Source organism: Pseudophryne corroboree, chromosome 4 (genome assembly GCF_028390025.1).
Source record: "Pseudophryne corroboree isolate aPseCor3 chromosome 4, aPseCor3.hap2, whole genome shotgun sequence".
Lineage (NCBI taxonomy): Eukaryota > Metazoa > Chordata > Amphibia > Anura > Myobatrachidae > Pseudophryne > Pseudophryne corroboree.
In genome coordinates, this window is record NC_086447.1 from 175,794,575 (window position 1) to 175,821,767 (window position 27,193).

Below are 27,193 nucleotides of genomic sequence, written 5' to 3' on the forward strand. Positions count from 1 at the left end.
GTCTTCTGCCGACGATTTCGATGTCTTCTTGCTTCTGCCGGCTTCTGACTTCTGGCTCTGCGAGGGGGACGGCGGCGCGGCTCCGGGAACGGACGTCCAAGGTTAAGATCCTGTGTTCGAACCCTCTGGAGCTAATGGTGTCCAGTAGCCTAAGAATCGCAACCTAGCCGCAGTTAGTAGGTTTGCTTCTCTCCCCTCAGTCCCTCGTAGCAGAGTCTGTTGCCAGCAGAAGCTCTCTGAAAATAAAAAACCTAACTAAAATACTTTCTTATTAGCAAGCTCAGGAGAGCTCACTAAAAGCACCCAGCTCTGGCCGGGCACAGATTTTAACTGAGGTCTGGAGGAGGGGCATAGGGGGAGGAGCCAGTGCACACCAGGTAGTACTAAATCTTTCTTTAGAGTGCCCAGTCTCCTGCGGAGCCTGTCTATTCCCCATGGTCCTTACGGAGTCCCCAGCATCCACTAGGACGTTAGAGAAACTATATAAATGCAGGGTTAGGCACCTATTCCAATAAATGTGCTACTTACATACTGAACGGAATACAGTTAGGGAAAAGTGGGACGGCAGAGGTTTTAGGAACACAAGCAGAAGGAAAGTTGTGTGACAGCACATAGTATCAGGCAGTAGCAGAGAATGGAAATAGAATCTCTAGATACACATAAAGTGAAAAAACGCACCCAATACTAACATATGTCACTGTGGGGTATAGTTTTGGTCACTTCGCTATAAGTAAAAAGGAGCGATTTTCTCCAATAGGACTTAAGATGCTTATATACAGTGTGTATAGAATATCCAATATAAACGTTTATCTAATAAACATAAAAAAAATACCATACCAGTAAATCTGCTGTTAGGCATCATACAGTAGAAACAACACACCTTCCTTTGTCCAAACAGGTAAACCTCCAGTACATGGCGGCATGACATTCGTGCCCAGTTTCTGTTATCACAGCGGGATCGTGGCCACTGTACCCCTCACAGACTTGACCACACCCCATTAGAGTGCTCCCTGTCATATTATTGGATCTGCCACTGGTCATCATCCCTATCCTTCCTTTCACATGACCCATATCACCCACAGATAACATGAGGTTCAAATTTACTATATATTTCTAAAGCCATATTTGCCCCTTTGCATTCCCCTACCCACAATTCCTAGATGCAGAAGGGTCCAGTAAAAAGATTGATGACGTTATCCCTCTACCCAAGCTCACACAATGACCTGTGAATAATGTAAGGTCATCTTGTTTATTAACTTCTATTGGTGCTGAGCTTAGTACAGTATAAAGACCTGACAGCATACATATTCCTGTGCAACATTTCTGCTTAGTTGGTACTTACTCTTTTATGCTACGGGTCTCCTAAAGAAGAAGTAAAAGCCACACATTACTTCATTGTGACACAAGTTCCTGGTTTGCTTTTCAGTATGTGTTCTAAGTGTTAAAAATCAATGAATGACGATTCTTATCCGTACAGCATTGAGTAACATGGGGGTAAATTTACTAAGATGGGAGTTCTATTTAAGATGGGTTGTTGCCCATAGCAACCAATCAGATTCTACTTAATTAATCTAGCACCTTCTAGAAGATAATACCTGGAATGTGATTGATTGCTAGGGGCAACATCCCATTTTAAATAGAACTCCCATCTTAGTAAATTTACCCCATGGTGGCACTACGAAGAATATCAATAACTTACACATCTTTTTTTTAATATAATTGTTCTAAAAAAATACAGATGAATACCGTGAAACCTGACAAGATAATGACTATGCAGACAGAATGTAGGCTGCTCACTGCCTTTCCCCAGAGCCGGGAGATACTGTGACAGAGATGTCCCTGCTTAATTGTCTATATACTCAGTATCAAACCACTCTTTGTGCTTGTAGCATTGCACAACAGTGGCACAGTTTGTGCTACTTAAATAAACCATATAAATAATTCCCAATGCCCACATTATGACTGTTATTCCAAGAATACAAAATGTCTTATTCGTCTCTGTATGTCTTTCCATGAGCATTGATGGTCTGTAGTCAGAAACCATCCTCAGAGTCCTCATCCCAGCCACAGCTGGCCGCCCCTTCTTGTGCAAAATCCACCTCCACGTTGTACTCAAAGTCTGGGTCATCTTTCTTCTTCCTGTTCTTCTCAAAAAGTTCATCCATTATGCTCTTCCTCTTAGCCAGTTCCTTGTCATCCAGTTTATTCAGGTCTTCATCAGGATTCACAGTGTTTTCCCTCTGAATGCGATCCAGGCTAGCCTTTAGGCTCTCGCCCTTTAGATGTCCCCTAAGTAGATTATAGAGTCTTTCCAGCTGCTTCAGGGATACATGCTCCAGGTATTGCTTATGACGGGGGTTATTCTTAAGCTGCTCTGCTGCCCGGGTGTAATCTACGGACACAAGAAATCAACGGTGTATGGTTAAAGACAGGGCGGGAGATATACTAAGCAGTGGAAAGAGTGGAGAAGTGAGCCAGTGGAGGACTTGCCCATGAGGTGCAATCAGCAAGCCAGGCACCCACACTGATGGTTGACAAGAAGATAGTCCTATTAGCACAACTAGCCAGAGAATATCTTTAAAGACATAGATAAAATACACCCAGTATGGAAACACGGTAGATTTATCCATCATGACTGCTTGAAACTACAATAATAGTTTTATGTTTATAGATCATGCTGAGCATATGGGCGATACCTGAGAATTTGGAGAAGTTCCTGATGGGCATAATGCGTGTCCGTTTTTTTCCATCTGTCGTCTCATACAACAAAGTTATAGCTGGGGGTTCGAAACGTACACCACATTTTCTAGCCTTGTAACTCATGGCACCCAGGTAGAACACTGTATTTGGCTTACCACCTGGAAATTGAAAACATAGATACTGTCACTATAATGTGCACTGTATAAAATGATTGATCACAGATTTCTGGTGTTTTGTGAATGCAGCAATGTATGGTAATCATCAGAGACCAAGGTTCAACCACCTGTGAGTGTTTGTACTCAAAGATAAGCGAAAATTTCCCTCAGCGGACAGCTGCAAAAACGTTCGCATCACACTCACCATCGAATGTTTTTCCCATTCTGTGCAGTGTGTGCGTAGCTCAATACTTACTGCTACAGTGGGAAGAAATCAGGCTGATTGGGGCCGGAGTGGACGTCACACACCCTCCCTGAAAACGCTTGGGAATGCCTGCGTTTTTCCCGACAATCCCAGTAATCGGTCAGTTACCACCCACAAACGTCCTCTTCCTGTCAATCACCTTTCAAACGGCTGTGCGATTGAAATTTTCGCACCATCCTGTCACTGCTTGGCGACGCGCCTGCGCATTGCGGTACATACGCATGCGCAGTAGTTCGATAATCAAACAGCATCGATCAGGCCTGAATCGGACTCCATAGTTTCAACACAGTAATGTGCGGACAAGGTAGGGAGGAAAGGCAGAGCCTCTCCTGTCATACTCCAGAGTTTTCACTATAAAAATTATTAGAATAATACAACAAAGATATTTATAACTAATAAATACAGACTATTATTCATATCATCTTTGTGTTATTCTAGTCATTTTTTAAGTTAAAACTTCCCACCAAATCATAGATGTGTGTAAATCGGGATACGGTCATTAGGTCGACAGTCGTTATGTCGACCACTACTGGTCGACATGGTCACTAGGTCAGCATGGAAAAAGGTCTACATGCGTTTTTCATTTTTTGAACTTTTTCATACTTTACGATCCACGTGGACTACAATTGGGAATAGTAGCCTGTGCAGAGCGCAGTAGCAGAGTGAGGCACCTTGCCCGAAGCATGGTGAGGGGACACGGTGCACTAATTGGGGTTCCCTGTCACTTTACGATGAAAACGACCCCCAAAAAGTTTTTTTTTTTAAAATGTCGATCTTTTTCCATGTCGACCTAATGACTGTGTCTACCTATTTCAGGTGACGACCTAGTCACTGTTGACCAATAGTGGTCAACCTAATGCATGTCGACCCTATGACCCATACCCGTGTAAATCAGGCTCTGATACTAGCCAGTGCCCTGACCAGCTACTTCAACATACTGGGGGTCATTCCGAGTTGTTCGCTCTGTATTTTTTTCTTGCAACGGAGCGATTAGTCGCTAATGCGCATGCGCAATGTCCGCAGTGCGACTGCGCCAAGTAAATTTGCTATGCAGTTAGGTATTTTACTCACGGCATTACAAGGTTTTTTCTTCGTTCTGGTGATCGTAATGTGATTGACAGGAAGTGGGTGTTTCTGGGCGGAAACTGGCCGTTTTATGGGTGTGTGCGAAAAAACGCTACAGTTTCTGGGAAAAACGCGGGAGTGGCTGGAGAAACGGAGGAGTGTCTGGCCGAACGCTGGGTGTGTTTGTGACGTCAAACCAGGAACGACAAGCACTGAACTGATCGCAGATGCCGAGTAAGTCTGGAGCTACTCAGAAACTGCTAAGAAGTGTCTATTCGCAATTCTGCTAATCTTTCGTTCGCAATTTTGATAAGCTAAGATTCACTCCCAGTAGGCGGCGGCTTAGCGTGTGCAAAGCTGCGAAAAGCAGCTTGCGAACGAACAGCTCGGAATGACCCCCACTGTACACTATTTCATGGGAATGTACAAAGCAAGAACACATGGAAGTACAAACCACATACAGAGCTAAACCGAGTAACGTACAGGTGTATTCCTACTTAGTATTTCATTGTTGTTTCATTTAAAATGCTGGACTCAAGTGTGTGTGTTCAGTTCATCCACAGACCTTCTCTAGTGAAAGTATTTCCTATTGTGTAACATTGCACCACACATTGGGGCAGATGTATTAAGCCTGGAGACGGCATAAGGAAGTGATAACGGGATTTTAATACCTACCGGTAAATCCCTTTCTCGTAGTCCATAAGGGATATTGGGGTTTACTTAATACGATGGGGTATAGAAGGGGTCCAAAGGAGCCGGTGCACTTTAAATTTCTTCAACTGGGTGTGCTGGCTCCTCCCCTCTATGCCACCTCCCACGGGCAGTTATAATAGGATTTTAATTACCTACCAGTAAATCCTTTTCTCGTAGTCCGTAGAGGATGCTGGGGTCCATTTTAGTACCATGGGGTATAGACGGTTCCGCAGGAGACTTCGGCACTTTAAGACTTTTTAACAGTGTGAACTGGTTCCTCCCTCTATGCCCCTCCTTCAGACCTCAGTATAGGAACTGTGCCCGAGGAGACAGACAACTTTGAGAGAAGAATTTACATTAAACTAGTGGTGAGATTCACACCAGCTCACACCATACAAAACATGCCGCCTAACATGGCCTTTAACCTAACCCATGCTAACGTGCATGCATAACGCAACAGCAACAGCTGTGAACATCTTAACACATGAGAACCTGTGTAAAAAGATAAAACGTAATTCTGCAGGAAAAATGAGCACTGGGCAGGCGCCCAGCATCCTCTACGGACTACGAGAAAAGGATTTACCGGTAGGTAATTAAAAATAAGATTTTAAACCTACCGGTAAATCTTTTTCTCCTAGTCCGTAGAGGATGCTGGGGACTCCGTAAGGACCATGGGGTATAGACGGGCTCCGCAGGAGACATGGGCACTATAAAGAACTTTAGAATGGGTGTGCACTGGCTCCTCCCTCTATGCCCCTCCTCCAGACCTCAGTTAGAGAAACTTTGCCCAGAGGAGATGGACAATACGAGGAGAGGATTTTGTTAATCTAAGGGCAAGATTCATACCAGCCCACACCATCCACACTGTATAACCTGGAATATACGCAACCAGTTAACAGTATGAACAAAACAGTATCAGCGAAAGACTGATGTCAACTGTAACATAACCCTTATGTAAGCAACAACTATATACAAGCCTTGCAGATTTTGTCCGCACTGGGACGGGCGCCCAGCATCCTCTATGGACTAGGAGAAAAAGATTTACCGGTAGGTTTAAAATCTTATTTTCTCTTACGTCCTAGAGGATGCTGGGGACTCCGTAAGGACCATGGGGTTTATACCAAAGCTCCAGACCGGGCGGGAGAGTGCGGACGACTCTGCAGCACCGACTGAGCAAACGTAAGGTCCTCATCAGCCAGGTTATCAAACTTATAGAACCTTGCAAAAGTGTTTGAACCCGACCAGGTAGCTGCTCGGCAAAGCTGTAAAGCCGAGACGCCTCGGGCAGCTGCCCAAGAAGAGCCCACCTTCCTAGTGGAATGGGCCTTTACCGAATTTGGTAACGGCAATCCTGCCGTAGAATGAGCCTGCTGAATCGTGTTACAGATCCAGCTAGCAATAGTCTGCTTCGAAGCAGGAGCGCCAACTTTGTTGGCTGCATACAGGACAAACAGTGCTTCTGTTTTCCCAACCCGAGCCGTCCTGGCTACATAGATTTTTAAGGCCCTGACTACATCCAGGGACTTTCATATGAAATGAAGAAACCACCTTGGGCAAAAATTGAGGACGAGTCCTCAACTCTGCTCTATCCACATGGAAAATCAAATAGGGGCTCTTGTGAGACAAGGCCGCCATTTCGGACACCCGCCTTGCAGATGCCAAGGCCAACAACATGACCACCTTCCAAGTGAGAAATTTTAATTCAACCGTTTGAAGAGGTTCAAACCAGTGAGACTTCAGGAACCGTAACACCACGTTAAGGTCCCATGGTGCCACTGGGGGCACAAAAGGAGGCTGGATATGCAGCACTCCCTTTACAAAAGTCTGGACTTCTGGGAGAGAAGCCAATTCCTTCTGAAAGAAAACAGACAGGGCCGAAATCTGTACCTTAATGGAGCCCAATTTTAGGCCCATATCCACTCCTGTCTGTAGAAAGTGGAGAAAACGGCCCAGATGGAAATCTTCCGTAGGAGCATTCATGGCTTTACACCAAGATACATACTTCCTCCAGATACGGTGATAATGTTTCGCCGTCACCTCCTTCCTAGCCTTTATCAGAGTAGGGATGACTTCCTCCGGAATACCTTTCCCGGCTAGGATTCGGTGTTCAACCGCCATGCCGTCAAACGTAACCGTGGTAAGTCTTGGAACACGCAGGGCCCCTGTTGCAACAGGTCCTCCCTGAGAGGAAGAGGCCACGGATCTTCTGTGAGCATCTCCTGAAGATCTGAATACCAGGCCCTTCGAGGCCAATCTGGAACAATGAGTATTGTTTTCACTCTTTTTTTGTCTTATGATTCTCAATATATTTGAGATGAGAGGAAGAGGGGGGAATACATAGACCGACTGTAACACCCATGGTGTCACCAGGGCGTCCACCGCTACTGCCTGAGGGTCCCTTGACCTGGCACAATACCTCCGAAGCTTCTTGTTGAGGCGGGACGCCATCATGTCTATGTGAGGAATTCCCCAAAGACTTGTTATCTCTGTAAAAACTTCTTGATGAAGTCCCCACTCTCCTGGATGGAGATTGTGTCTGCTGAGAAAGTCTGCTTCCCAGTTGTCCACTCCCGGAATGAAGACCGCTGACAGAGCGCTTACGTGATTTTCTGCCCAGCGAAGAATCCTGGTGGCTTCCGCCATTGTCACTCTGCTCCTTGTCCCGCCTTGGCGGTTTACATGAGCCACGGCTGTGACGTTGTCCGATTGAATCAGAACCAGTAGGTCGCGAAGAAGATTCTTTGCTTGTCGTAGGCCGTTGTATATGGCCCTCAATTCCAGTACGTTGATGTGTAGACAAGCCTCCTGGCTTGACCATAGCCCCTGAAAATGTCTTCCTTGTGTGACTGCTCCCCATCCTCGGAGGCTCGCGTTCGTGGTCACCAGAACCCAGTCTTGAATGCCGAACCTACTACCCTCTAGAAGGTGAGCACTTTGCAGCCACCACAGGAGAGACACCCTGGCCCTGGGGGACAGGCTTATCTTCTGATGTATTTGTAGATGGGACCCGGACAACTTGTCCAGGAGGTCCCACTGAAACGTCCTTGCATGAAACCTGCCGAAGGGGATGGCCTCGTAGGCTGCCACCATTTTCCCCAGAACACGAGTGCATTGATGAACAGACACTCTTTTTGGTTTTAGCAGGTCTCTGACCATGTTCTGGAGGTCCCGGGCTTTTTCCATCGGGAGAAAAACCCTCTTCTGATCCGTGTCCAGAATCATGCCTAGGAATGATAGTCGAGTCGTTGGAATCAATTGTGACTTTGGCAGATTGAGAATCCAACCGTGTTGTTGTAGCACTCTCAGGGAGAGCGACACGCTCCTCTGCAGTTGATCTCTCGATCTCGCTTTTATCAGGAGATCGTCCAAGTATGGGATAATTGTGACTCCCTGCCTGCGCAGGAGCACCATCATCGCCATCCCCTTGGTGAAAATCCTCGGGGCCATTGAAAGCCCAAACGGCAACATCTGAAACTGGTAATGACAGTCCTGTACAGCGAATCTCAGGTACGCCTGATGAGGAGGATATATGGGGACATGAAGGTATGCATCCTTTATGTCGAGTGACACCATAAAATCCCCCCCTTCCAGACTGTAGATCACCGCCCGGAGCGATTCCACAGCTTTTGAATTGCAGCTAACACTACTTCCCTCTCTGGGGGAGAAGCTGGCAAGGCCGACTTGAAAAATCAGCGAGGGGGCACCTCTTCGAATTCCAGTTTGTAGCCTTGGGATACAATATCCATCGCCCAAGGACCCACGTCTGACAGAACCCAGACCTGGCTGAAGAGTCGAAGACGTGCCCCCACCGGTGCGGACTCCCTCAGTGGAGCCCCAGCGTCATGCGGTGGATTTAGTAGAAGCCGGGGAGGACTTCTGCTCCTGGGAACTAGCCTGAGCAGGTGTTCTCTTCCCTCTACCCTTACCTCTGGCGAGGAAGGATGAGCCCCGACCTCTTCTGGACTTATGCGACCGAAAGGACTGCATCTGATATTGTGGAGTTTTCTTTTGCTGTGGGGGAACAAAAGGCAAAAAAGTAGATTTACCCGCGGTAGCTGTGGCAACCAGGTCCGCGAGACCTTCCACAAATAAAACTTCACCTTTGTATGGTAAAACCTCCATATGCTTCTTTGAGTCGGCATCACCAGTCCATTGGCGGGTCCACAGGGCTCGCTTAGCAGAAATCGCCATGGCGTTGGCTCTCGAATCTAGCAGCCCAACGTCTCTTTGAGCGTCCCTCATACATAAGACTGCGTCTTTAATGTGACCTAAGGTCAATAAAATGGTATCCCTGTCTAGGGTATCAAGGTCAGCTGACAAGGTATCTGTCCAAGCTGCAACTGCGCTACATACCCATGCCGATGCTATTGCCGGTCTGAGTAAAGCACCCGTATGCGTATAAATAGATTTTAAAGTAGTTTCCTGTCTGCGGTCAGCAGGATCCTTGAGGGCAGCCGTGTCTGGAGACGGTAGCGCCACCTTCTTGGACAGGCGCGTTAAAGCCTTGTCCACCCTGGGTGAGGATTCCCAACGTACCCTGTCCTGCGCAGGGAAAGGATACGCCATAAGAATTCTCTTGGGAATCTGCAGCTTTGTCTCTGGAGTTTCCCAAGCTTTTTCAAATAACTCGTTCAGCTCATGAGATGGGGGAAAGGTTACCTCAGGTTTCTTTTCCTTATACATGCGCACCCTCGTGTCAGGGACAGAGGGGTCATCTGTGATATGCAAACATCTTTTATTGCAATAATCATATAATGAATACTTTTGGCCACCCTTGGGTGTAACCTCGCATCATCGTAGTCGACACTGGAGTCAGAATCCGTGTCGGTATCAGTGTCTGCTATTTGGGATAGGGGACGTTTTTGAGACCCAGAAGGGCCCTGTGACACAGTCGAAGCCGTGGATTGGCTCCCTGCTTTTTCCCTGGACTCTGCTTTGTCCATTCTCTTATGTAATAAGGTCACATTCGCATTTAAAACATTCCACATGTCCATCCAATCATGAGTCGGCGTTGCCGACGGAGACACCACAATCATCTGCTCCACCTCCTCCTTAGATGAGCCTTCTGCATCAGACATGCCGACACACTCGTACCGACACCCCCACACACACAGGGATATGGTTATAAGGAGACCGTTCCCCAATAAGGCTCCCTGTCAGAGTCATGTCTTAATGATCTGCAGGGAGAAAAATGGCGCTGGTGAGTGCTGGATCCGCTCTGAGAGGAAGCCCCACCCCCTGTAATGGCACGCAGCTTCCCTCACTAATTCTGAAATGTTAACAGGACGACCCTCAAGCGCCTACATGTAGCATGTTGCTGAGCCTTCTAGGAGCGCAGCCTGTCAGAGCTGCGCTCCAACCCTTGTGCCGCCATACCCGCCGGAGACCCACTAACCGGCACGCCGGTGCTGTGCTCACCACTCTTCTATCTTCTGGCTCTGTTAGGGGGTGGCGGCCGTGCTGCGGGAGTGAGCGGTCGCCTCGTGGACTTGCGATCATCACCCTCAGGAGCTCAGTGTCCTGTCAGCGGAGTAGAGAACCATTAACTCTCCATTAAGTTGCATCCTACTCCCCCCCTAAGTCCCACGAAGCAGGGAGGCTGTTGCCAGCAACCTCCCTGTAAATCAGCAAACTCTAAACTTTAATATATAAAAAAAAAAAAATGAAAACTCCTAGGAGCTCCCCTAGCTGTGACCGGCTCCTCTGGGCACATTTTCTAAACTGAGTCTGGTAGGAGGGGCATAGAGGGAGGTGCCAGCCAACACTATTAAACTCTTAAAGTGCCCATAGCTCCTAGTGGACCCGTCTATACCCATGGTACTAAATGGAACCCCAGTATCCTCTAGGACAGGGGTTCTCAAACTCGGTCCTCAGGACCCCACACAGTGCATGTTTTGCAGGTAACCCAGCAAGTGCACAGGTGTATTAATTACTCACTGACACATTTCAAAAGGTCCACAGGTGGAGCTAATTATTTCACTTGCGATTCTGTGAGGAGACCTGCAAAACATGCACTGTGTGGGGTCCTGAGGACCGAGTTTGAGAACCTGTGCTCTAGGACGTAAGAGCATACTTGCCTACCTGACCCTCTCCATGAGGGAGAAAATGCTCTGTTCCTGGACTTTCCTGGTAATGTATGATTGCCATCACCTGTGGTGAGCTAGTCAATTGATAAGAAAGGCGTTTCACCACAGGTGATGGCAATCATACATTACCAGGAAAGTCCAGGAACAGAGCATTTTCTCCCTCATGGAGAGGGTCAGGTAGGCAAATATGCGTAAGAGAAATCTACATTTGATCAGGAATAAAAAGGGAAGTTGCTAACTATCCCGCTGGCCTAGCTCCTCCCCCTTGTGTCGTGGCTCCTCCCCCTGACGTAAAAGGTCCCTTAGGCCACTTGAATCTAGTATCAACCGTGACTATAGGAGAGGAGACCGGGTACAGGTGCCATGTAATTTCCCTAAATATACAGAAACGCCGCAGGGAACGTCACGCTGTATGTGGCAGGCCTTATACCAGGACACCTGTAAATGTTACTGCATGAACATGAAACGCAGGACATCACTCACCTGGATTCGGAGCACAAGCAGCGTCACCCAGGCAACCGCCTGATAAGCCCCAGCGTCTGGGCTGCCCGTCACACTGCCTGTAACGGTCACTGTAATGTGTAATCATCACTGCTGGCAAATCAGGACCGTGACTTTCCCGCAGTGATTACATTATACCATCTGACATCTGTATCATAGTGAAAGTGAATGTGGAGCAATATGTTACGTTTAGTTTGAGCAGCTGGCACCGTCGTCTCCGTGTGACCCTGAGGGAGGACCCCAGTGGAACGCGGAAGTGGCCATGCACACTGGAATAGAACATCTGGGGGTATATAGTGTGGCTGATACTTGTAGCTATTGTGAAACTACAAGTATCAGCATGCCCGCCGACTAGCGGGACAACTACAGGCTGTCGCTCTCTGATGGAATATATCAAAAATGAGAAATAATAGTGTAATTTATCCTATTTTCTATTAGACGTGCGGGTGGACTGAGTTTTTATGGGAACTCATACACAGGTAACATCTTATAACCCAGGGCTTCTCCCCTCCAGTCCTCAGGTATCAACAGGTCATGTTTTGTGGATTTCTTTAGTATGCACAGATGAGTTACTCTGTGTTTCTGGGTCAGTAATTATCCCACCTGCTCCCACGGACAGAAATCCTCATTACGTGACCTGTTTGGAAAACTTGGGACATGAGTCTCCCTATCGCAAAATGAAGGATTTCTCAGGAAGAAATATCCTTGTTTTACTTAATGCAAGTGATGGCTGTGGAACTTATAAGTCACCCTTTCATCGGAAGGGCTGGGAAGTGGGTATTGGGGGCAGTAGGCTGAAGTTTTGCCTAGAGTGCTGAGAAACCTTGTACCGGCCCTGATGTAACCCATGCCACTGACGGCATTTGGTTGCTCTTAGTTACAGTAACTATGCTAGCAACTTATCATGCCTCAGGTTATATAATATACCCCATTCTTAAGAGTTAAATAAATCAATTGACTATAAATGTGCGTATAACACACATACACGTATTCCACTCGCTTTTTTTCGACCATACTTCTGTTTTAAACAGATTGACATGCTGAGTACGCAGGTCGCTGTGTCGTCCGTATTCGTGATCTTCATCTACTCAGTGGCCAATGCAGGTAAGCCGGTTAAAGCAAGTCTTTTATTTCTTCCAACTATGTTGCCAAAGGCCTAGACAAGCACATACGCAGTATGTTGTGCATGCACATAATTTGGGGGTGCATGTTGGCGCGGTGATTAGCATTACTGCCTCCCAACACTGAGGCCATGAGTTCAGTTCCCAACCAGGGCACTATCTGCGGTACACTTGTATGTTCTCCCTATGTTTATGTGAGTTTCCACCCACACTTCAAAAAACTGGTATGTTAATTGGCTTCTGAGACAAAATTCACCCTTGTGCCTGTGATTGGGAATATAGCTTGTAAACTCCGTTGGGGCATGGCCTGATGTTAGTGACTGAAATATTATATGTAAAATGTTGCATAGTGTGTGTGTGCTATATAAATTACTGATACTAACTTATTATAAAACTGGACCCTGAATTACATGAGGTCATCACGCACATTTGCATGATGGCACATCACACCTTTCGCATACGGTGCGTGTCCCAGCTCCCACTGTGCACATTAAGAGTAATTTGTGCACGTGCTCTAGGACTGGGAACAGAGGAGGGTAAGTATAACAGGATAGGAAAGGGTGGAGAGTGGGAGGGAGAAGTGCCACCTTGCGCAGATAAACCCAGTGCTTTTAGGTGCCGGAACGGAGAAATATTTGAATTGCTCTGTTGGATGCCTAGTCATATAGACAGCCAGCAGGGGGCGCACAAAACAATTGATTTGTGCCACTGCTTTTCTAAAATCCAAATGAACAGTGGACAGTACAGATCATACCTACTATAATTTATTAAGATTTTCTTTATTTTAGCATTCATTAGCTTTTACTTAATGTTTTCTACACTTCTCCGATTTACTTATACTGTTATGAAAATACAATACATTTTCTACCCATATTGTACTGCATTGTTTGCATTTATTATTTCTAGTTATTGGGGAAATCTTGCTGTTTTATGATATTACAGTCTGTTGCTTCTCCTATGGGAACTGAACCACAGTGGATGGTGTACTGGTTGCAGAATTGATGTGGCAGTTCCTTTAATTTTTTTTACCAACATTTACAAATCCTTTGTGTATTTTCAGCTGCACAGTCTTCCTGCCCCAAGCCGATTGTAAGAAGAGAGATTTTGAAAAAGGGATTTCACAGGTACATACATTAATCTGATCGAATTGAAGACAAAAAAGAACTGTTGTTTTAAAGGTTTCATTTATGAAGAGTTGTACTCTGAGTGTGTTTTCCTGCTGAGCATAGGAGACTACAGAACTGTGCACTACATCTGGCAAAGGAAAATGAGATGTTGGTCAGGAGAATGTCTATGTGAATGGACAAGATTTAAGATATCCGATATTCCTTGGTAATAGGATATTATTTATGACTGCAAATTCCCACATCTCTTTATAGAAACTTGCCAAATTCCTGAACCAGTCTATTGACCACAATATGCTGTTGTGCATGATAAACACTTCTGTACACCGTTCACTGAAAGGTACATTTAAGGACAGATTGAATTAGTTGCGGGTTGAGTTGTGCAGACATTTCCTGCAGTAAAGTGCCCAGAGCTATTTTGTTCTAGTCCCACAATCTGCCCTGAGGCAGCAGTTAGCGCGTATTTCACCACTGGGGAGATGTGTTAATTTCTAACTCGGGACTGCTCGTTGCTTGCTTGTGGGTCTGTGATCGAATAGCTCTGGGCACTTTACCCACTGGAACAGACTGCATAACTCAACCTGCTGTTAATGGAATCTGACCCTTATTATCCTTCTGTACCCAATAACCTATTTGCTGTTTGACATACAGTGTTATACCACTAAGTAAATTGTCCCATTGCAATCTGGGTGGTCTTCTGGTTGCCGGCGCCGGAATCCCGACCGTCTGCATACCGACATCTTTTCTCCCTCTTGGAGGTCCACGACCCTCCTGGAGGGAGAATAGATAGTGTGGCACGCATAGCCCACAGCGCGGCGAGCCCGCAAGGGGCTCATTTGCGCTTGGCCAGCTGTCAGTATGCCGGCGGTCGGGATTCCGGCGCCGGTATGCTGGTCGCCGGCATACAATACTACACCCTTGCAATCTTGCTATATCAATATGCAATATGTGTAGTTGATCCTCGTGTTAAAACACCTTTTTTCCCTTATATATTGCAAGTTTGAGAACAGTGCCCATCTGTCTGGTTTTTATTGCATATTCTTCTTTTAATGCTACAAATAAGTTGGGTATGAACACAGAGGTCTATGTTCTAAGCACTGGAGAGAGAGAAAGTTACATATAATTTGACGGCAGATAAGAACCACTTGGCCCATCTAGTTTGCCCCTTTTTATTTTTTTTGTACCATATTTTTATCTCAAACCTAATTTGACCCTTATTTCTTTGATAGCCCTTGTCTTCTTTAGTAAGGAATGAAATAGCGTCACTTAAGAAACCAATGAGTTTTGTGCAAACAGCAAAGTTTTGAATACGTTTTGAAACGTTGCTTTTTGCACAACAAACATATTGGTTTATTTAATCTAATCCTTTGTTATATTTTTTTAATTCCTACGCTATACTATACTGGGGTGACTGTTTTTTTCTTTTTTTTCTGGACATATTATCTTTATTGGTGTTCACTCTAGGGTAAACAGTGGGCAGGGTGCTGTCTGAGAAACGGGGAACTTCCACTTGCACCGAAAGCTCACGGGTGTCCGAAAAAAGGGTGTGGCATTGTGACCCCCCCCCATCCCCTTGTTCACCACTCTTGGGGACGTGCCCAGCACTTACGGAGATGCTGGGCTGCTCTTAAGCTGTCCCTGCACTGCGCACAGCATCTATTCACTGGCAGTGAGACCTAAAGGGCTACTTTTCCCACCCGCTGGACACTGCAGCCCGCTGGTGAGTACCGCAGAGCAAGCCGTTTCAGAGAAGAGTCTCCGTAAGGGCAGGGTGCATTTTGCCCACCTTCTGTATGTTCAGGTAGCCGTATCTTGGGCAGCACGGATGGTGTAATGGTTAGCATTACTGCCTCACAGCACTGAAGTCATGGGTTCGATTCCCAGCATGTCCTTAACTGTGTGGAGTTTGTATATTCTCCCCGTACTTACGTGGGTTTTCTCCGGGTACTCTGGTTTCCTCCCACAATCCAAAAATATACTGGTAGGTTAATTGGGTCCCAACAAAATTAACCCTAGAGTAAATATATATATATGTGTGTGTGTGTGTACATGTGATAGGGAATATAGATTGTAAGCTCCACTGGCGCAGGGACTGATGTGAATGGCCAAATATTCTCTGTAAAGCGCTGTGTAATATGTGTGCGCTATATAAATAACTGGTAATAAATAAATAAGTATGTAGCAGCCAGCTCCACTGCTTTCTCCCACCTCACCACTTGGCACACATACAGTTCAGGGGATAGAGCAGATTATATGGGAGTGGGGCGACACGTTTGTGGGTAGATGATGCTGGAAGAGCACACTAGCCATCAAAGTGTTTCTTCTTTTGGTGTGTAGCTCGTGTTGTGGGAGGGCTCGGTGGGTATCTTACCATTAGATGAAAGAAACGCAGGAAAGCCATATAATTAACAAACTTTCTCTATCGTCCTAGTGGATGCTGGGGTTCCTGAAAGGACCATGGGGAATAGCGGCTCCGCAGGAGACAGGGCACAAAAAGTAAAGCTTTCCGATCAGGTGGTGTGCACTGGCTCCTCTCCCTATGACCCTCCTCCAAGCCTCAGTTAGATTTTTGTGCCCGGCCGAGAAGGGTGCAATCTAGGTGGCTCTCCTTAAAGAGCTGCTTAGAGAAAGTTTAGCTTAGGTTTTTTATTTTACAGTGAGTCCTGCTGGCAACAGGATCACTGCAACGAGGGACTTAGGGGAGAAGAAGTGAACTCACCTGCGTGCAGGATGGATTGGCTTCTTGGCTACTGGACATCAGCTCCAGAGGGACGATCACAGGTACAGCCTGGATGGTCACCGGAGCCTCGCCGCCGGCCCCCTTGCAGATGCTGAAACATGAAGAGGTCCAGAATCGGCGGCAGAAGACTCCTCAGTCTTCTAAAGGTAGCGCACAGCACTGCAGCTGTGCGCCATTTTCCTCTCAGCACACTTCACACGGCAGTCACTGAGGGTGCAGGGCGCTGGGAGGGGAGCGCCCTGGGAGGCAAATGAAAACCTATTTGGCTAAAAAATACCTCACATATAGCCTCCGGGGGCTATATGGAGATATTTAACCCCTGCCAGAATACACTAAAGAGCGGGAGACGAGCCCGCCGAAAAAGGGGCGGGGCCTATCTCCTCAGCACACAGCGCCATTTTCCTTACACAGCTCCGCTGGTCAGGACGGCTCCCAGGTCTCTCCCCTGCACTGCACTACAGAAACAGGGTAAAACAAGAGAGGGGGGGCAAAATAGTGGCAAAAATTATATTATAAAAGCAGCTATACAGGGAGCACTTATTATAAGGCTATCCCTGTCATATATAGCGCTTTTGGTGTGTGCTGGCAAACTCTCCCTCTGTCTCCCCAAAGGGCTAGTGGGGTCCTGTCTTCGTTAAGAGCATTCCCTGTGTGTCTGCTGTGTGTCGGTACGTGTGTGTCGACATGTATGAGGACGATATTGGTGTGGAGGCGGAGCAATTGCCAAATATGGGGATGTCACGTCCTAGGGGGTCGACACCAGAATGGATGCCTTTATTTATGGAATTACGGGATAGTGTCAACACGCTAAAGCAGTCGTTTGACGACATGAGACGGCCGGACAATCAGTTAGTGCCTGTCCAGGCGCCTCAAACACCGTCAGGGGCTGTAAAACGCCCTTTGCCTCAGTCGGTCGACACAGACCCAGACACAGGCACTGATTCCAGTGGCGACGGTGACGAATCAACCGTATTTTCCAGTAGGGCCACACGTTATATGATTTTGGCAATGAAGGAGGCGTTACATTTAGCTGATACTACAGGTACCACTAAACAGGGTATTATGTGGGGTGTGAAAAAACTACCTATAGTTTTTCCTGAATCAGAAGAACTAAATGATGTATGTGATGAAGCGTGGGTTGCCCCCGATAAAAAGATGCTAATTTCAAAGAAGTTATTGGCTTTATACCCTTTCCCGCCAGAGGTTAGGGCGCGCTGGGAAACACCTCCTAGGGTGGACAAGGCGCTCACACGCTTATCTAAACAAGTGGCGTTACCCTCTCCTGAGACGGCCGCACTTAAAGATCCAGCAGATAGGAGGATGGAAAATATCCAAAAAAGTATATACACACATACAGGTGTTATACTACGACCAGCTATAGCGACAGCCTGGATGTGCAGTGCTGGAGTAGCTTGGTCAGAGTCCCTGATTGAAAATATTGATACCCTGGATAGGGACAATGTTTTACTGTCTTTAGAGCAAATAAAGGATGCATTTCTTTATATGCGTGATGCACAGAGGGATATCTGCACACTGGCATCACGGGTAAGTGCTATGTCCATTTCGGCCAGAAGAAGTTTATGGACGCGACAGTGGTCAGGCGATGCGGACTCAAAACGGCATATGGAAGTTTTGCCGTATAAAGGGGAGGAGTTATTTGGAGTCGGTCTATCAGATTTGGTGGCCACGGCTACAGCCGGGAAATCCACCTTTTTACCTCAAGCTACTCCCCAACAGAAAAAGACACCGACTTTTCAACCGCAGCCCTTTCTTTCCTTTAAAAACAAGAGAGCAAAGGGATATTCATATCTGCCACGAGGCAGAGGAAGGGGGAAGAGACACCAACAGGCAGCTCCTTCCCAGGAACAGAAGCCCTCCCCCGCTTCTACAAAAGCCTCAGCATGACGCTGGGGCTTCTCAAGCGGACTCGGGGGCGGTGGGCGGTCGTCTCAAGAATTTCAGCGCGCAGTGGGCTCACTCGCAGGTAGATCCCTGGATCCTGCAGATAATATCTCAGGGGTACAGGTTGGAACTAGAGACAGATCCGCCTCGCCGTTTCCTGAAGTCTGCTTTACCAACGTCCCCCTCCGAAAGGGAGACGGTTTTGGAAGCCATTCACAAGCTGTACTCTCAGCAGGTGATAGTCAAGGTACCTCTTCTACAACAGGGAAAGGGGTATTATTCCACTCTATTTGTGGTACCGAAGCCGGACGGCTCGGTAAGACCTATTCTAAATCTGAAGTCCTTGAACCTGTACATAAAGAAGTTCAAGTTCAAAATGGAGTCACTCAGAGCAGTGATAGCGAACCTGGAAGAAGGGGACTTTATGGTGTCCTTGGACATCAAGGATGCGTACTTCCACGTTCCAATTTACCCCTCACACCAGGGGTACCTCAGGTTCGTTGTACAAAACTGTCACTATCAGTTTCAGACGCTGCCGTTCGGATTGTCCACGGCACCTCGGGTCTTTACAAAGGTAATGGCCGAGATGATGATTCTTCTTCGAAGAAAAGGCGTATTAATTATCCCATACTTGGACGATCTCCTAATAAGGGCAAGGTCCAGAGAACAGCTAGAGATGGGATTAGCACTGTCTCAAGAAGTGCTAAAACAGCACGGCTGGATTCTGAATATTCCAAAATCCCAGTTAATGCCGACAACTCGTCTGCTGTTCCTAGGGATGATTCTGGACACGGTTCAGAAAAAGGTTTTTCTCCCGGAGGAAAAAGCCAAGGAGTTATCCGAGCTTGTCAGGAACCTCCTAAAACCAGGAAAGGTGTCTGTACATCAATGCACAAGAGTCCTGGGAAAAATGGTGGCTTCTTACGAAGCAATTCCATTCGGCAGATTCCATGCACGAATTTTCCAGAGGGATCTGTTGGACAAATGGTCAGGGTCGCATCTTAAGATGCACCAGCGGATAACCCTGTCTCCAAGGACAAGGGTATCTCTTCTGTGGTGGTTGCAGAGTGCTCATCTATTGGAGGGCCGCAGATTCGGCATACAGGATTGGATCCTGGTGACCACGGACGCCAGCCTGAGAGGCTGGGGAGCAGTCACACAAGGAAGAAACTTCCAGGGAGTGTGGACGAGCCTGGAAACGTCTCTTCACATAAACATTCTGGAACTAAGAGCAATCTACAATGCTCTAAGCCAGGCAGAACCTCTGCTTCAAGGAAAACCGGTGTTGATCCAGTCGGACAACATCACGGCAGTCGCCCATGTAAACAGACAGGGCGGCACAAGAAGCAGGAGTGCAATGGCAGAAGCTGCAAGGATTCTTCGCTGGGCAGAGAATCATGTGATAGCACTGTCAGCAGTGTTCATCCCGGGAGTGGACAACTGGGAAGCAGACTTCCTCAGCAGACACGACCTTCACCCGGGAGAGTGGGGACTTCATCCGGAAGTCTTCCACATGCTGGTAACCCGTTGGGAAAGACCAATGGTGGACATGATGGCGTCTCGCCTCAACAAAAAACTGGACAGGTATTGCGCCAGGTCAAGAGATCCGCAGGCAATAGCTGTGGACGCGCTGGTAACGCCTTGGGTGTACCAGTCGGTGTATGTGTTTCCTCCTCTGCCTCTCATACCAAAAGTATTGAGAATTATACGGCAAAGAGGCGTAAGAACGATACTAGTGGTTCCGGATTGGCCAAGAAGGACTTGGTACCCGGAACTTCAAGAGATGATCACGGAAGATCCGTGGCCTCTACCTCTAAGGAGGGACTTGCTTCAGCAGGGCCCTGTCTGTTTCAAGACTTACCGCGGCTGCGTTTGACGGCATGGCGGTTGAACGCCGGATCCTAAAGGAAAAAGGCATGCCGGAAGAAGTCATTCCTACTTTGATTAAAGCAAGGAAGGAAGTAACCGTGCAACACTATCACCGCATTTGGCGAAGATATGTTGCGTGGTGCGAGGATCGGAGTGCTCCGACGGAGGAATTTCAACTGGGTCGATTCCTACATTTCCTGCAATCAGGATTGTCTATGGGTCTCAAATTGGGATCTATTAAGGTTCAAATTTCGGCCCTGTCGATTTTCTTTCAAAAAGAATTGGCTTCAGTTCCTGAAGTCCAGACTTTTGTTAAGGGAGTGCTGCATATACAGCCTCCTGTGGTGCCTCCAGTGGCACCGTGGGATCTCAATGTGGTTTTGGAATTTCTAAAATCTCATTGGTTTGAACCACTAAAAAAGGTGGATTTAAAATATCTCACATGGAAAGTGACCATGTTACTAGCCCTGGCTTCGGCCAGGAGAGTGTCAGAACTGGCAGCTTTATCTTACAAAAGCCCATATCTGATTTTCCATTCGGACAGGGCAGAACTGCGGACTCGTCCGCATTTTCTCCCTAAGGTGGTGTCAGCATTTCATCTGAACCAGCCTATTGTAGTGCCTGCGGCTACAAGTGACTTGGAGGACTCCAAGTTACTGGACGTTGTCAGAGCATTAAAAATATATATTGCAAGGACAGCTGGAGTCAGAAAATCTGACTCGTTGTTTATATTGTATGCACCCAACAAGATGGGTGCTCCTGCGTCTAAGCAGACGATTGCTCGTTGGATCTGTAGCACAATCCAACTTGCACATTCTGTGGCAGGCCTGCCACAGCCTAAATCTGTAAAGGCCCACTCCACAAGGAAGGTGGGCTCATCTTGGGCGGCTGCCCGAGGGGTCTCGGCATTACAACTTTGCCGAGCAGCTACGTGGTCAGGGGAGAACACGTTTGTAAAATTTTACAAATTTGATATTCTGGCTAAGGAGGACCTGGAGTTCTCTCATTCGGTGCTGCAGAGTCATCCGCACTCTCCCGCCCGTTTGGGAGCTTTGGTATAATCCCCATGGTCCTTTCAGGAACCCCAGCATCCACTAGGACGATAGAGAAAATAAGAATTTACTTACCGATAATTCTATTTCTCGGAGTCCGTAGTGGATGCTGGGCGCCCATCCCAAGTGCGGATTATCTGCAATAATTGTACATAGTTATTGTTAACTAATTCGGGTTATTGTTTAGGAAGCCATCTTTCAGAGGCTCCTCTGTTATCATACTGTTAACTGGGTTTGATCACAAGTTGTACGGTGTGATTGGTGTGGCTGGTATGAGTCTTACCCGGGATTCAAAATTCCTCCCTTATTGTGTACGCTCGTCCGGGCACAGTACCTAACTGAGGCTTGGAGGAGGGTCATAGGGGGAGGAGCCAGTGCACACCACCTGATCGGAAAGCTTTACTTTTTGTGCCCTGTCTCCTGCGGAGCCGCTATTCCCCATGGTCCTTTCAGGAACCCCAGCATCCACTACGGACTCCGAGAAATAGAATTATCGGTAAGTAAATTCTTATTTTTGTGGTGGTTGGTGACGTTTAATTAAGCTCAATGGCCGCTACCGTGGTACAACTTATTTTCTTTTCACTGTATTCCCTGACTGCCTCCAAATCTCAGTGCCCTAGGCTGGAGCCTGATCAACCTATTGGTTGCTCAAGTGCTGCAGGCAGTGTTCTTCTGTGCACCTGTTGACAGCAAGACTGGTGCGCATAGGTAGTAATATCTCCAATTTGATGACTTTTATATCTCGTATACCTTTTACCAGGTGTGGCTATTAAATAACAAGACTGTTCTTGTGAAAAATAAACCATACTGAGGGAGTTAAAAGGGAGGGAGGGAACGTTTACATTGGACTATCCCAAAAAGTTTTTTGCAAGTTTCACCCCTCTCACACAGATAGTTTGCTGTCACACAGTGTTGAAAAGTTCTGCATTTCCTGTGCGTTGTAAAAATGCTTAGTTCAAAAGTAGAACGTGTTAATTAGATTTTCTCTAACGTCCTAGTGGATGCTGGGGACTCCGTCAGGACCATGGGGAATAGCGGCTCCGCAGGAGACAGGGCACAAAAGCAAGCTTTTAGGATCACATGGTGTGTACTGGCTCCTCCCCCTATGACCCTCCTCCAAGCCTCAGTTAGGTTTTTGTGCCCGGCCGAGAAGGGTGCAATCTAGGTGGCTCTCTTAAAGAGTTACTTAGAAAAAGTTTTTAGGTTCTTTATTTTCAGTGAGTCCTGCTGGCAACAGGCTCACTGCATCGAGGGACTTAGGGGAGAGATTTTCAACTCGCCTGCGTGCAGGATGGATTGGATTCTTAGGCTACTGGACATAGCTCCAGAGGGAGTCGGAACACAGGGCTCGCCCTGGGGTTCGTCCCGGAGCCGCGCCGCCGACCCCCCTTGCAGACGCTGAAGATGAAGAGGTCCGGAACCAGGCGGCAGAAGACTCTCAGTCTTCATCAGGTAGCGCACAGCACTGCAGCTGTGCGCCATTGTTGTCAGCACACTTCACACAGCGGTCACGGAGGGTGCAGGGCGCTGGGGGGGGGCGCCCTGGGCAGCAATGTATAATACCTGTATGGCGAAAAATACATCACATATAGCCCTTGAGGCTATATGGATGTATTTAACCCCTGCCAGATATCTAAAACTCCGGAGAAGAAGCCAGCCGAAAAGGGGGCGGGGCCTATTCTCCTCAGCACACAGCGCCATTTTCCCTCACAGAAAGGCTGGTGGGAAGGCTCCCATGCTCTCCCCTGCACTGCACTACAGAAACAGGGTTAAAACAGAGAGGGGGGGCACTGATTTGGCGATATGTATATATATTAAAATGCTATAAGGGAGGAACACTTATATAAAGGTTGTCCCTGGATAATTATAGCGTTTTGGTGTGTGCTGGCAAACTCTCCCTCTGTCTCCCCAAAGGGCTAGTGGGTCCTGTCCTCTATCAGAGCATTCCCTATGTGTGTGCTGTATGTCGGTACGTGTGTGTCGACATGTATGAGGAAAATATTGGTGAGGAGGCGGAGCAAATTGCCTGTAATGGTGATGTCACTCTCTAGGGAGTCGACACCGGAATGGATGGCTTATTTATGGAAATTACGTGACAATGTCAACACTCTGCAAGCCGGTTGACGACATGAGAGGGCCGGCGAACAAATTAGTATCTGTCCAGGCGTCTCAAACACCGTCAGGGGCTGTAAAATGCCCATTTACCTCAGTCGGTCGACACAGACCCAGACACGGACACTGATTTCAGTGTCGACGGTGAAGAAACAAACGTATTTTCTTTTAGGGCCACACGTTAAGGGCAATGAAGGAGGTGTTACATATTTCTGATACTCCAAGTACCTCAAAAAAGGGTATTATGTGTGAGGTGAAAAAACTACCTGTAGTTTTTCCTGAATCAGATAAATTAAATGAAGTGTGTGATGATGCGTGGGTTTCCCCCGATAGAAAATTATTGGCGGTATACCCTTTCCCGCCAGAAGTTAAGGCGCGGTGGGAAACACCCCTCAGGGTGGATAAGGCGCTCACACGCTTATCAGAACAAGTGGCGGTACCATCTACGGATAGGGCCGTACTTAAGGAGCCAGCTGATAGGAGGCTGAAAAATATCCTAAAAAGTATACACACACATGCTGGTGTTATACTGCGACCAGCGATCGCCTCAGCCTGGAGGTGCAGAGCTGAGGTGGCTTGGTCGGATTCCCTGACTAAAAATATTGATACCTTTGACAGGGACAGTATTTTATTGACTATAGAGCATTTAAAGGATGCATTTCTATATATGCGAGATGCGCAGAGGGATATTTGCACTCTGGCATCAAGAGTAAATGCGATGTCCATATCTGCAAGAAGATGTTTATGGACACGACAGTGGTCAGGTGATGCAGATTCCAAACGGCACAAAGATGTATTGCCGTATAAAGGGGAGGAGTTATTTGGGGTCGGTCCATGGGACCTGGTGGCCAGGGCAACTGCTGGAAAATCCACCGTTTTTTACCCTAAGTCACATCTCTGCAGAAAAAGACACCGTCTTTTCAGCCTCAGTCCTTTCGTCCCTATAGGAGTCATATCTGCCCAGGGATAGAGGAAAGGGAAGAAGACTGCAGCAGGCAGCCCATTCCCAGGAACAGAAGCCCTCCACCGCTTCTACCAAGTTCTCAGCATGACGCTGGGACCGTACAGGACCCCTGGATCCTACAAGTAGTATCCAAGGGGTACAGATTGGAATGTCGAGAGGTTTCCCCCCTCGCAGGTTCCTGTAGTCTGCTGTACCAATGTCTCCCTCCGACAGGGAGGCAGTATTGAAAACAATTCACAAGCTGTATTCCCAGCAGGTGATAATAAATTTACCCCTCCGACAACAAGGAAAGGGGTATTACTCCACACTATATGGTGGTACTGAAGGCTAGGTGAGACCTATTCTAAATCTGAAAAATTTGAACACTTACAAGGGTTCAAATCCAGATGGAGTCACTCAGAGCAGTGATAGCAAAGAACAAGGGGACTATATGGTGTCCCGGGACATCAGGGATGCTTACCTCCATGTCCCAAAATTTGCCTTTTCTCACCAAGGGTACCTCAGGTTCGTGGTACAGAACTGTCACTATCAGTTTCAAGACGATGCCGTTGGATTGTCCAAGGCACCCCGGGTCCTTACCAAGGTAATGACCGAAAGGAGGATTCGTCTTCAAAGAAAATGGACGACCTCCTGATAAGAACAAGGTCCAGAGAACAGTTGGAGGTCGGAGTAGCACTATCTCAAGTAGTTCTACGACAGCACGGGTGGATTCTAAATATTCCAAAACCGCAGTTGTTCCGACGACACGTCTGCTGGTCCTAGGGATGATTCTGGACACAGTCCAGAAAAAGGTGTTTCTCCCAGAGGAGAAAGCCAGGGAGTTATCCGAGCTAATCGGGATCCTCCTAAAACCAGGAAAAGTGTCAGTGCATCATTGCACAAGAGTCCTGGTAAAAATGGTGGCTTATTACGAAGCGCTTCCATTCGGCAGATTTCACGCAAGAACTCTTCAGTGGGATCTGCTGGACAAATGGTCCGGATCGCATCTTCAGATGCATCAGCGGATAACCCTATATCCAAGGACAAGGGTGTCTCTCCTGTGGTGATTACAGAGTGCTCATCTTCTAGAGGGCCGCAGATTCGGCATTCAGGATTGGATGCTCGTGACCACGGAGGCCAGCCTGAGAGGCTGGGGAGCAGTCACACAAGGAGTGTGATCAAGTCTGGAGAATTCTCTCCACATAAATATACTGGAGCTAAGAGCAAATTTATAATGCTCTAAGCTTAGCAAGACCTCTGCTTCAAGGTCAGCCGGTATTGATCCAGTGGGATAACATCACGGCAGTCGCCCACGTAAACAGAAAGGGCGGCACAAGAAGCAGGAGGGCAGTGGCAAAACTGCAAGGATTTTTCGCTAGGCGGAAAATCATGTGATAGCACTGTCAGCAGTGTTCATTCCGGGAGTGGACGACTGGGAAGCAGACTTCCTCAGCAGGCACGACCTCCACCCGGGAGAGTGGGAACTTCATCGGGAAGTTTTCCGCATGATTGTGAACCGTTGGGAAAGACCAAAGGTGGACATGATGGCGTCCCGCCCGAACAAAAAAATGGGACAGGTATTGCGCCAGGTCACGAGACCTTCAGGCGATAGCTGTGGACGTCCTGGTAACACCGTGGGTGTAACAGTCGGTGTATGTGTTCCCTTCTCTGCTTCTCATAACCAAGGTATTGAGAATTATAAGACATAGAGGAGTAAGAACTATACTCGTGGCTCCGGATTGGCCAAGAGGGACTTGGTAACCGGAACTTCAAGAGATGCTCACAGAGGACTAATGGCCTCGGGAGCTAAGAAGGGATTTGCTTTCAGCAAGTACCATGTCTGTTCCAAGAGGAACCGTGGCATCGGCCTTTAAGAAAGGACCTGCTCCAGCAGGGACCTTGTCTGTTCCAAGACTTACCGCGACTGCGTTTGACGGCATGGCGGTTTGAACGCCGGATCCTAAGGGAAAAGGCATTCCGGAAGAGGTCATACCTACCCTGGTCAAAGCCAGGAAGGAGGTGACCGCACAACGTTATCACCACATGTGGTAAAAATATGTTGCGTGGGTGAGGCCAGGAAGGCCCCACGAAAAAAATTTCAACTAGGTCGATTTCTGCACTTCCTGCAAACAGGAGTGTCTATGAGCCTCAAATTGGGGTCCATTAAGGTTCAAGTTTCGGCCCTATAGTTTTTCTTCCAGAAAGAATTGGCTTCAGTTCCTGAAGTCCAGACGTTTGTCAAGGGAGTATTGCATATACAGCCCTTGTGTGCCTCCAGTGGCACCGTGGGATCTCAACGTAGTGTTGGGATTCCTCAAATCATATTGGTTTGAACCACTCAAATCTGTGGATTTGAAATATCTCACATGGAAAGTGACCATGCTGTTGGCCCTGGCCTCGGCCAGGCGATTGTCAAAATTGGCGGCTTTGTCTTACAAAAGCCCATATTTGATTTTCCATTCGGACAGGGCAGAACTGCGGACTCGTCCCCAGTTTCTTCCTAAGGTGGTGTCAGCGTTTCACCTGAAACAACCTATTGTGGTGCCTGCGGCTACTAGGGACTTGGAGGACTCCAAGTTGCTAGACGTTGTCAGGGCCCTGAAAATATATATATATATATATATATATATATATATATATATATATATATATATATATATATAATTCCAGGACGGCTGGAGTCAGAAAGTCTGACTTGCTGTTTATATTGTAGGCACCCAAAAAGCTGGGTGCTCCTGCTTCTAAGCAGACTATTGCTCGTTGGATTTGTAGTACAATTCAGCTTGCACATTCTGTGGCAGGCCTGCCACAGCCAAAATCTGTAAATGCCCATTCCACAAGGAAGGTGGGCTCATCTTGGGCGGC

The 27,193-nt window shown here is 47.3% G+C and overlaps 2 protein-coding genes across 4 annotated transcripts in view; one reads left to right on the forward strand and one right to left on the reverse strand.

Moving 5' to 3' along the window:
- Positions 1 to 1,235: 1,235 nt before the first annotated feature.
- On the reverse strand, positions 1,236 to 11,709 carry CEP19 (centrosomal protein 19). Of its 3 annotated transcripts, none has more exons than XM_063915564.1 (3): positions 11,448 to 11,709; positions 2,697 to 2,858; positions 1,236 to 2,392 (listed from the first exon to the last, which is right to left on the reverse strand). In XM_063915564.1, exons 1-3 carry the CDS (start codon positions 11,551 to 11,553, stop codon positions 2,034 to 2,036), a joined length of 627 nt encoding a protein of 208 aa, XP_063771634.1. In that variant the 5' UTR covers positions 11,554 to 11,709; the 3' UTR covers positions 1,236 to 2,033. The 3 variants fall into 3 exon arrangements, with proteins under 3 accessions (XP_063771634.1, XP_063771635.1, XP_063771637.1); XM_063915565.1 differs by lacking the exon at positions 11,448 to 11,709 and adding an exon at positions 10,297 to 10,576; XM_063915567.1 differs by lacking the exon at positions 11,448 to 11,709 and adding an exon at positions 10,274 to 10,576.
- A 143-nt stretch (positions 11,710 to 11,852) lies between these two features.
- Positions 11,853 to 27,193, forward strand: part of PIGX (phosphatidylinositol glycan anchor biosynthesis class X) — a 108,703-nt gene continuing 93,362 nt past the window's right edge. Inside the window, exons 1-3 of the mRNA XM_063919249.1 lie at positions 11,853 to 11,944; positions 12,497 to 12,569; positions 13,647 to 13,710. Coding sequence (XP_063775319.1) covers positions 11,927 to 11,944; positions 12,497 to 12,569; positions 13,647 to 13,710 — 155 coding nt within the window. The 5' untranslated portion in view covers positions 11,853 to 11,926. The remainder of the gene's footprint in view (positions 11,945 to 12,496; positions 12,570 to 13,646; positions 13,711 to 27,193) is intronic.